The sequence below is a fragment of the Branchiostoma lanceolatum genome, chromosome 1 (assembly GCF_035083965.1).
Source record: "Branchiostoma lanceolatum isolate klBraLanc5 chromosome 1, klBraLanc5.hap2, whole genome shotgun sequence".
NCBI classification, from domain to species: domain Eukaryota; kingdom Metazoa; phylum Chordata; class Leptocardii; order Amphioxiformes; family Branchiostomatidae; genus Branchiostoma; species Branchiostoma lanceolatum.
In genome coordinates, this window is record NC_089722.1 from 8,908,957 (window position 1) to 8,920,271 (window position 11,315).

Consider the following 11,315-nt stretch of genomic DNA (forward strand, 5'->3'; position numbering starts at 1 on the left):
GTCACGTGATTTTCACCCCCGCGATTTTGCGAGGTTTGCTCTCCGGAGCCAAACGGTGCGCATTTGGCGGGGAATCTAGGTAAAATCGGTAGTGTCTGTGTTAGCTGTTTCTGCTCCTTCTTGTTTCTTCCTCAGTATTTTCCAGTGGGACTGGACATTTGCTCTGGTAAGTAACACATGGTTCCTAATACAAATTTCTCTGTGCTAACAGTGATTGTGCAATCCACTTCTTGCCCAATTTCGGCGTTCCCATGAAAAATTATGCGCCGTGCGGCTTTCCCACACCGCCAGACCAGTCGTCAGGATATTCCCTCCCGATGTTTTCACGTCTGATAGCAAGGCTGACGAGAAACTCAAGTAGAATCAAATTATTTTCGTATCTCGGACAGTCAGGTTAGTCTATGATTTTGTTGACAGTTTTTGACAGGGCGATCTTATGTGGAGATTTGGGTGCATGGCGATGTATACCAGACGGTTCCCACATAATTTTCCCGCTGGACAGCGATTCTACTGGGGAGTTTATAGATTCCACCTAGTCAGATAAATAAAAATAATTCTGCCCTACCTAGTTATGCTAAACATTCTGCCCTACCCAGTAAACCACAGGTGTGTTAAGAACAGATCATTTGCCCCTGGCTGTTCTCCTTTTTGGCGGTTTTTCCTGCGTGCTAGATTCTGTTGCAGTGTGCGGTGCACTGTCATGGCTTGTATATCGTGGGGAGGGGGGCAGGATGAGCACGCGACAGGCTGTTTCTTGTATTTTTCTGGGTCTTTTTGACGTTTCTAACTCCATCGTAATAAAACTTGCAAGTGTATGCCATTGTCTGTAGCTGAAGTTGAAGTACAGCTTTGCGCAACCTTTAGAGCCTTCCCAGACACGTGGTGCCCTCAAGGCATAATTACTGGGACACGCTCCAGAAAGAATAAACACAATGTTCATCACTTCATGTTTTAAAAAAAATTGAAGACAAAACCTTGAACGTTACAGAAAAACAACAACTCCCTTTTTGCCTGACCTTTTAGTTAGTTACAGGGTGTTGTTATTTCCAACATATTGCTTTGTATTGCAACTCTATTACTGTGTTAGCCAGCAATTGTAAGCATGTGCTTCAGGCATGCGTCAGGCTATGGGCTAATGATTTATCACAGGATGTGACGTTATGCTAGGGGTCACGCCATCGTAGGGTTTCCCTACCATTGAGTATATGTGGACTTTGCTCTCTTCCACATTGTATGAAAAGCAGAGGATTCTTCTTGGTCTCCTGGACCTGAGTTCAGTTCACCTGTTTGAGGGTAGCCTATGAAGCCCAGTCACTGACAGTTAAGTTGAAAGGTCTTGTCAAACAGAGTACGTGGCAGCATTGTACCCTTAATTGTCTGGAGGCAGGTGGGAAGGAACCAGATGGCCACTTCGCAACGCAAACGTACAACGTCATGGTGTGATTACACAGACCTGAAGCCAGGTATTGTGTCTCTGTCGAGCTGTCAGGTTCTTTTATAGTTCTTAAACTTATGATATGTATGGAAAGGATATGTGGCTGTATTGTATAGCCAGTACAACCACCCTTTGGCATAACACACCAACTTCTCAGGCGGTAGCTGATTATGTCACGTAACCAAGGCCTGTAGCCATAACTTCTCCATGCTCTTTTTTTAGGCGAATTGAGAGATGCACAGAAAATATGTCACACTCACAGATTGTTACTTTATTTTGTGACTGTCGAGGACAGCAGATGCTCATTTGCAAGGGTCTTATTACTAAAATAATTTAGACTTTATGACTCAGATTTCTGTTCATTTTCTTCTTCACACATGGGGAAATTTGCAAGTGTGACTCCATTGGTTATGCATCCATACACACAAATTACAAGTCAAGTCAAAGTCAAAGCCTTTATTTTACTTCGAATGCTTGTTCGGCCATAATATGGCCGCTTTTCGACAAGGTCGAAGTGAAACGGAGGGGCAGGAGTCACGGTACAAAAATAAACTTAACGTGTCAGTGGATAATTGTTCCTCAGCTTTCACAGCTAATGATAGTTCACTCTCACTTGGCCTTTGTCAACACAATTATGTAATCCTTCAGGGTAGGACTAAGGTGTCACTGAACTATTGTTGTCAAATTTGCATAAAATAGCAAGTGGTAAGGTTTCCATTTCCAAACAATTCCATAAGGATCGGCCTGGCATGCAGGATTGCAAAGTATAGTAGTACTACAACTACTACTAGCAGGGCTCGAAATTCATCTTTGGGAATAGGTGCACTGGTGCACCCAACTCAAAAAATTGGGTGCACAGAAAGAATTTTGGGTGCACCAGATAAAATAAAGTTGAATGTTCTTCAGAACATAATTACAAAGTTTAACGCTGCTGCCTTTCTTAAGAACTTCAATCTGTAATTCTATAGCTAACTTCAAAATTTCAAACAAATAATACATTAAATAAAGTACAGCAAAAAGTTATCATGCTGTTTTTTATACTTACATTTCAAGAATATTCTGTATACTAGCGTACAATAGTACCTTAACCCTATAGGCTACAAAAATATATAGGTGCACCAGTGCACCCAAAGTCAAAAATTAGGTGCACAGCTCCAATTTTGGGTGCACTGGGTGCACACGCACCGACTATTTCGAGCCCTGACTAGTAACTTGATTCACATGGTTTAGTTTGAAAACAGGTTCAGTTTATGATCTTTGTACCAAATCTCCTTGCTTATATTTATCAGTTTTGAAAGGAAATGCCGGTCTGAGGGAATGGACCCATCCAGAATGCTGTATTGTATTAATTCTCTTAGAATGACAATGCATGATTGAATAGCGGCAAAGTTTTCTTGTGCAGAGAAAGAGTACCATCCACTGATATTCCCTGTTCCTCCTAGTTCCCACCCTGGCTTCCTCTACGATGAGTTCCAACATGAGGTACATCCTGGTGTCTGGTGGAGTGATCAGTGGGATAGGGAAGGGTGTCATCGCCAGCAGTATCGGCACCATCCTCAAGTCCTGCGGATTAAAAGTCACCTCCATCAAGATTGACCCTTACCTGAACATTGATGCTGGGACCTTCTCTCCTTATGAACATGGTGAGTGTATTAAATATACACGTAATCTATCCTTACGAACATGGTGAGTGTATTTGATACCTGTCACAGTTTCAGTGACAATTTATAATGATAGCTGTAAGCTGTTGTATATGAATTACTACTTGAAGTTACGTGTGCTTGCTGGTAAGTTACATTTTTGAAAGTCAGAATAATGTTAACTTTAAAGCAGGAGAGTACAGTATACTTCATGAACAGTTCGAATTTAGGATGTTTTCTGTACAAGGTGGTTAGAATTGGTCTCAAACTGACAGAAAACTGCAAGTTTTTATTTTTCCTACAAGAAACACTGAGCACAATAGTTAAAAGCTTTTCCTAATCGGTAACTCATATAGCACATGTATACTCACGCGACTTCAAAGGTCACATGGGGCGAACCTGTGTGTTTGTTTAAGATGTTACATAACGAGTAACCCATACTTGACAAGTTTATTTATCTCTTACAAAGTTCAATATATCCATTGTTTGGTGAATAGAGCCTGGCCTGAATATTCAGAATGTCATACATAATGTATTAAAAAATTGTTAAAAATGAGTTGTGCATTAGGAACACAATTTTGCATTCTCACTTTGGACACTCAGTACCCAATGACGATAAAAGGGTTTCAGTTGGAAAATTAAGAAATTTCAAATCAATGATGGTATTAACAAAGACTTGCAGGTACTCAAAGTATATATTTTCAAGCTATAACAAGAAATATCTATCAAATATGATTGCTTAAGATTTGAGGTCACCTAGCTAGATATTTAGACATTGTTGTATGAAATGATATGCTGATCTTTTCCTTCCTTCCCACAGGGGAGGTGTTCGTGCTTGATGACGGAGGAGAGGTGGATCTGGACCTGGGGAACTACGAACGCTTCCTGGACGTGAAGCTGACTCGAGACAACAACATCACCACGGGCAAGATCTACCAGTCTGTCATCAACAAGGAGAGGAAGGGAGACTATCTGGGCAAGACTGTACAAGGTCAGTAGGAGAAGAAGCGACTTTTGAATGTTTGTGTGTTGTTTGTGCTTACAGCTACCAGTGCTGTAGACTTCAAGTGGTAAATGTTGGTGTCATGTCAGTGTTTACAAGGCAGGACGTTTTGAAGATAATTGTTGTTGCTTCGTAGTTAGAGTGTTGTAAAGTTATAGATAAAAACTTTCTGAGTGGCTAATCTTTTTTAAGGAAATATCTTGAAAAGTTACCTGCCACTAGGGTCATTTTTTTTTTCAGACTTGATGCATCAGAGATATTGTTTGCACATACATACTGTTGTGTAAGTAATTGTCCTTGGGTTAGTAAGATGAAGCAGTATATAAATATTGCCCATGTTCCCCCTGTAGTTGTTCCCCACATCACTGATGCCATCCAGGAGTGGGTGCAGCGAGTTGCTAAGATACCTGTGGACGGGAATGATAAAGAACCAGAAGTCTGTGTGATTGAGGTAAGGGAAGATTTCACATCTTAATAGACTAAACTCGGTGTGGCAGTTCTACCATCTAATACAGTTTTGTAGAACGTGTAAGCAATTCAACATACGGTAACATACTTACTTTGTAGCATAATAACATAAAGCAAAATGTTTTGGTTTGGATATTACAGTTTTATTTTACACAACCAGTAATGTCTCTCACATGCTTACGTTTTCATCTAAGCAGGTGAGAGACAATAATGGTTACTTATGTAAAAGAAAACTATAAAAACCCTATGCTCTACCGACCTGATGAAATTATTTTCGGAAGCAAAATGTTTTATATCTTGATCTCTACTGACAGCTTGGAGGCACCATCGGTGACATCGAAGGCATGCCTTTCGTGGAAGCGTTCCGACAGTTCCAGTTCAGAGTAAAGAGAGAGAACTTCTGCTGTGTGCACGTCAGTCTGGTGCCTCAGGTAGGTAACAAAGTCCAAACGTCTAAACTTAAGACAAAACTTGTTTCTAAGGTACTTGGAAAGGAAAGTATGAAAGACTGAATTTGCCATACTTGTCTATTGTTGAATACAGAAGCACATTGTTACACAGATGTATTTCCAGTGTGAAGTTTCAAAGCCTTGCATCAGATCTTTTGTTTTAAGATGTGTCTAGTAAGATATCAAGAAGCATGCATTCACTGTAGCATGTTTCTATTACTCCCCAGCCTGGATCTACAGGAGAACAGAAGACCAAACCCACCCAGAATAGTGTCAGGGAGCTGAGGGGGCTTGGTCTTTCCCCAGACCTGGTAAGCACGTCTTTGATGTTAAACTTACAATATTAGTATTCTGTAAAGATAAAAAAATACTGTCTGTAGTTATGTAGGCTTTGTAAACTCAACACTTCAGGACAAATTACTTTAAAAGGATAATGCCACATCTTGTGAATAATCTCTCTATAGTATTGTTTTAAAGGGTTTTGTGCCAGTGTAACCTGTGTCCTTACTTTGGGTTGTTTGAAAGTAATATGTTAGTACATATATTGATGTATTGTACTCTGTTTTTACTGAGAAATGTTACATTTTCCTTCCCCTAGGTTGTTGCTCGCAGTCAGAACCCGATTGGCCAGAGTGTGAAGGAGAAGATCTCCATGTTCTGTCACGTGTCACCTGATCAGGTAAGTCACCTGCAGGACAAACACCTGGTGCTGACTTATCACTAGTCAATGGTAACAGTAACTAACATTGTAACACCTGTTTCCTATCTAGAGTCAACAACTATTTCAGTCTCCCCCCTTTCTTCCATTCCGCCCCCTCACTGCTGCCTATTGGAAAACTCAGGGAAACACCATATGTGTGCATTGTTTTTACAAGCGCCCTTCTGCTGATTGTTCCAGAGGAAAAGGCATAGCAATGACCGGTGTTTTTTTAATTGATATTTCCACAGGTGATCTGTATCCATGACTGCAGCTCCATCTACCGCGTCCCCGTCATGCTGGAGGAACAGAACGTCATTCGCTTCTTCTCCGAGCGCCTGAACCTCCCCATGCCCGGCATCAACGGTGGAAAGCTGCTTCGCAAATGGAGGGACTTGTCAGACAGGTAAAGGCCTCTCTTGCATTGGCTTGTCTTCCTGACGTTTTGTTCCTTGTATCGCACTTCAATTAGGGATAAAAGCAAACACAAATGGGAAATTCCTTGTATTGTATGATGTTGGTTTTGTGTCCTGCCCAGATTTGACCATGTGACAGGTAAGAGGCACTCTTGTCAATGTGTCAGATTGTCTTCCTAATGTTTTGTTCCATGTACCACACACACAAAGGATAAAAGGAAATACAGATGGCGAACTCTATGTATTATAAGATGTTATTTTTGTGTCCTCACAGATTTGACCACCTGCGTAAGGAGGTGTCCATTGCCCTGGTGGGGAAGTACACCCAGCTGGAGGATGCCTACGCCTCTGTCCTCAAGGCTCTGAAACACGCTTCACTCGCCTGTAATCACAAACTTATGCTCAGGGTAACTACAATCTCACCCTTAGATAAATTACTGACTTTGTATTGGTTTTCCAGTTGTTACTGAGCTTTTCAAAACCTAGGTCCTATTAAGTATGGCATCTCTGAAGAAACATACTGATTATTGACAATGTCTATGATTTATATGTAACCATTTCATGTTTGTGCTCAAAAATATTTCTTGACAAGGATGTATCTGTTGAATAAAATAGAAACTTTGTATAGAATCCCAGTGACAGACATCTGGAGGGACAGAGTAGGCTCAGTTAGTCCGAGTTAATAGTTAATAATCCGGGCAATCCGCCGGACATGATGATGATGATAGAATCCCAAGATAGTTTACGTGTGTTAAAATGAGGTTTTTGGTTTCTGATTATTGTTCCATCTGTTGTTTTCTGTTTTTTGTTCCAACTGTTCCTTTTGTTTGCACCACCAGTACATAGAGGCCTGTCACCTGGAGGAAGAGAGCATGAAAACCGACCCTGTACGCTATCACGAGGCGTGGTCACAGCTCTGTAGTTCTGAGTAAGATAACGCTTTTGTGATAAATACCTAGTACCAAGATGTCTGACGCCTGGCTAGACGCTTGCTCCACTCCAGACAAACTGTCATGTGTAGTTCCTTGGGTGACATTTGTAACTACAGTACATTTAACACAACTTCCTTGTGATCAAGTACAGAAAGGTGTATACAATGTATCTGTAAAGATTGACATCTCTTCAAAACATTCTGTTATCTTACCTTCCATCTTGTACAAGCATTGCATTTGAAATAGTCCGAAGTTTCGACAACAAAAAGTGAAGTCAGAGCTTCAAAATCTACCCAAAGTGGACAGTTTGTCATAGTGGTATGATTCCTATCTCTAGCCATTATGTCAGACAGCCTGGCACACATTTTTCTTGTTAACAGGCTGAGCCATTCTCTCCTCTCTCCCCCTGTGGCCCCCCTGTTGTTGTGTCCCCTCCTGTGTTCCCCCCTATTGTTGTGTCCACCCCCTGTTGTGTCCACCCCCTGTTGTGTCCCCAGTATGTCCAGGCTGAGGATCTGGAGCCCTGGTCGGAGGTGGAACAGCCACTAGCCTACCACGAGGCATGGAAACAACTCTGTGGTGCAGAGTACATGTCACACTTTCTTACCTTCCTTGTGTTGTAGGCATGGCTGTCTGCTTCATCCTCTGTTTTTATCTTATCCTTTCTTCGTATATCATGCTTATAATCTGTTTTATATCTGCTGATGTATTTTGTAATCGACTTGCAAATATTTTGTCTGCTTTGAGTTGTGTTGTGTTGTATTACACGGAAATGAATAAACTATATTATATTCCTGATAACATTATATCTTAAACAACAAATTTTATAGAAAGGGACGTCAACAATATGTAAGAGTAGATATAGCCACTTTGTATTTTACTCATGTCAAGTTGAAATAGACAGTTTGTACCTATATTTTCCAGCGGCGTTCTCGTTCCTGGAGGCTTTGGTGTCAGGGGGGTTGAAGGGAAGATCCGAGCTGCTGAGTGGGCCAGGAAAAACAAAAGACCTTATCTGGGTGAGTGGACAATTTAAAAGATGATAATGTAACAGAACGTGAAAATCTAAAGGTTTTTCAACAGGTCTCTGCACCCTATTAACATCTGTTTGAAACACGTTGGAGTACCTGGTATTCTTTATTAGAATTAATAGTACAAATATGTACTTTGAATGTTTCTGCAGTATTTTTTTATTGAATGTCCATCTGTAGTCGTCACTACTTGAGTGTCTGTACATTGCAACTTTAACATGTTTCATCACATGTTGCAGGAGTGTGTCTGGGCATGCAGGTGGCTGTGATCGAGTATGCCAGGAATGTCCTGGGGATCAAGGGTAAGCTGGGACTCACTCTTGTTCCTTAGAGGGGTCGGTTATCATTTTGTCAAGATAATGATTGAATGACTTTTAAAAAGAATGTATCCTTCATGAACCATTTTAATTGGGAAAAGGCTGATAGTTTTAATGAGAGAATTCCCTCTGTTTGCAGACGCACACTCCACAGAGTTTGACCCCAAGACAACAAATCCACTTGTGATTGACATGCCTGAACACAACCCCGGTAACATGGGGGGCACCATGAGGCTGGGGCAGCGCAGGACTATCTTCAAGACAGATGACTCTGTCCTCAGTAAGTATTACATATATGATAGCACTTACATCAAAGATAGGATACCAGCAGTCAGGATCAGATCCTTCTTTTACTTGTCGTAACCACTGCAATTTGAACAAGAAGCATGATTTTAGTTACAATGTTGAATTAAGTCAAGGACCTGTTGATGATAACTTAGGTTTTAGTTGTAAAAGTAGGCACAGGTATGTTTGATTGTTTTTAGCAGTTGTTTTGTGGCATTGTTTTACCTTTGACTTTATTAAAAGTTGAACAAAATCAAGGTGAAAACAGCACTACTGAAATAGTCCCAAAGTAAATGTAGTGTGAGGTGTGGGGTTTGACGTATTTGTTGTCGTCCGTGTGCAGGGAAGTTGTACGGTAAGCCTGAGTACGTGGAGGAGAGACACCGGCACAGGTACGAGGTGAACCCTGAGTACGTGGACCAGCTGCAGAAGGAGGGACTGCAGTTTGTGGGACAGGATGTGGAGGGGGAGAGGATGGAGATTGTTGAGCTGAAAGGTAGGGAACAGGGCTGGAAATACCCGTGTGCACTTTGCAGATGATATTCTCAGATTGCAGGTACAAGCAAATTATGCAGGACGACAGCAAAATCTTCCTTTCTGGAGAATGTAGTTAAAAGGTTAAATAAAGACAGTGGTGTTTAGGTATTTGCAAAGGATTTTTCCAAACCGCAGAAAAAAATTCTGACAAAAATTCTGCGATGTTCCAGGTAGCAGAAAAAAGAGTCCCAAATGTTGATAAGTTCAATTTGTTTTGTCCTTGAAGCAGTTTGTGGATGGGCTGAGTAGCATGCAGATTTCATTCAGTTTAAGCTTTGTCTATGCCCAAGAAATTCCTTTGATCTGTTGATGAACAAGCGAGTCCTATCATCCCGTATGTCTTGTTGATAACATTAATCTGTTATTTTCCAGACCACCCCTTCTACGTTGGTGTCCAGTACCACCCGGAATTCCTGTCTCGCCCCATGCGCCCGTCTCCGCCCTACCAGGGGCTCCTCCTGGCATCCTGTGGCAAACTGCAGTCCTACATCTCCCGCGGTTGCCGGTATTCCCCGCGGGAAACATCGTTCTACAGCGACACCAGTTCTGAGGACGACGATCTCCCGTCTTTCACAAGTCCGCCCCGCAACAATTCTCAGTCTTCTGGAGCTGAATAGGTCTCGCACTGCAATAATAACTCCACTCGAACTGTCTTCAGGGTCTTTTGTACAGATGCAACTTGGGCCATCTTGGACTTCCAAACTTCCTTAGTTTTTCATTACTTAAATGGTCAGAAACTACTGAGCTGTTTCCTTGATCTCTTGACAATATGACTTTGTGAAGACTTTGATTCCTGAGCATATCAATTAGCATCTTAAAGTAAGTCTCTGCCAATTTTTCCAAGGTCAAAGACAAGAACATCTTTAGAAGTTTGTATATGTACCATTTTAGAGATTTGTACCCTAGGAATGAATACATTGTATCATGTGACATGTTGGTACTTACCATCTAAAACTTAAGTTATGGAAATAAGGTGTTTTTTTCTCTACCTCTCTGAATGAGATCTAGAATCTCTGAGTATGTCTTAAAAATAGCCAAAAGACTTGAACCATGCAAAACCCAGAGCCTAGGCTGCACAATACTTGGGTGCCTTCCTTATACATGTACATGCATTTCCTCAAAGCACTGACTACTGTAGAGATTTTATTGTGAAGGGAACATTTGGGCTGAATTAGGTAGATCATTGCTGTAAACCGCAATTGCTTCCACGTTCTTTGAAGTGTTTTTAGACTTACCATCTGCTAAACTCTGCAGCATATCAGTGTCCCTGGTTTCCCCGCCATGTAAATACTGGTTTTGTACCTCATTTTATTGAGTTTGAAGTTTGCTTCACCTTGCTACATTAATAATGCTCACTGCTATTGTAAGCTTTTGTTAACTTATGCTTGAAAGTAGGTATATGTTATGGTGAATAGTAATTTTTATTGTGCTTGCTAAGTAGCTTAGTAAAATTCTGGGCTGTCTTGGATGTTCTTCCACACAATATAACTAACATAAAACTGTAAATATGCAGGACGGCATTTTTATTTTTTTTCAGACCTGTAACAAATAAAAAGGTACAATATACAATCAATACAGTATATATAATGGGAGAATGTATGCATGTAGATAGTAAAAGTGTAATGGAATTCAAATAAAGGGATCAAAATTAGTGAATTGTCTTTTTTTGATACAGGTAATTTTACCTTCTCAGTTGTTTTGATGGTGGAAATGTTAAGATATTAGGCGCAAAGCACTTTCCAAAATGGCCCAGGCATATTCGTATGTTACATCCAGCATGACTTGTAGGACTAAATAGAAGCACTAGTTGAAAGAAAAAGGACGAATATTTCAGTTTGGGGTTTGTAACACTGCCACCCATAGAGGCCCTACCTACATGTTCAATGTAAGTGGTGCAATTAAAGATTTGCCCAGATCATCAAAGCAGGATGAAGTTTCACATGTACCAGCCCATGGACAACATCTGGCTTATCCTCCGATGAGTGCCTCTACCACAAATACAGTGGCGAAAAGTTTGTCATTCAGAATGAGTATTAGAGCTGTAAATCAGATATTGGAATTTTAAACTTGTTCCTGAAAGTCTTCCTTCACAGTGGCCTACTCCT

General features: G+C 40.9%; 1 protein-coding gene across 4 annotated transcripts; it reads left to right on the top strand.

Annotated features, from left to right (window-relative positions):
- Positions 1-39: 39 nt before the first annotated feature.
- Positions 40-10,861, top strand: LOC136439191 (CTP synthase 1-like). 4 transcript variants are annotated; one of them, XM_066434746.1, is made up of 15 exons: positions 40-166; positions 2,878-3,078; positions 3,896-4,066; positions 4,429-4,529; positions 4,861-4,977; positions 5,223-5,306; positions 5,594-5,674; positions 5,944-6,098; positions 6,383-6,515; positions 6,948-7,036; positions 7,965-8,059; positions 8,311-8,373; positions 8,528-8,668; positions 9,017-9,169; positions 9,583-10,861. In XM_066434746.1, the coding sequence occupies exons 2-15, from the start codon at positions 2,901-2,903 to the stop codon at positions 9,825-9,827; spliced, it is 1,806 nt and encodes a 601-aa protein (XP_066290843.1). In that variant the 5' UTR covers positions 40-166; positions 2,878-2,900; the 3' UTR covers positions 9,828-10,861. The 4 variants fall into 4 exon arrangements, with proteins under 4 accessions (XP_066290843.1, XP_066290671.1, XP_066290585.1 ...); XM_066434574.1 differs by lacking the exons at positions 40-166; positions 6,948-7,036 and adding exons at positions 299-393; positions 7,538-7,626; XM_066434488.1 differs by lacking the exon at positions 40-166 and adding an exon at positions 303-393.
- The last annotated feature ends 454 nt before the right edge of the window (positions 10,862-11,315 follow it).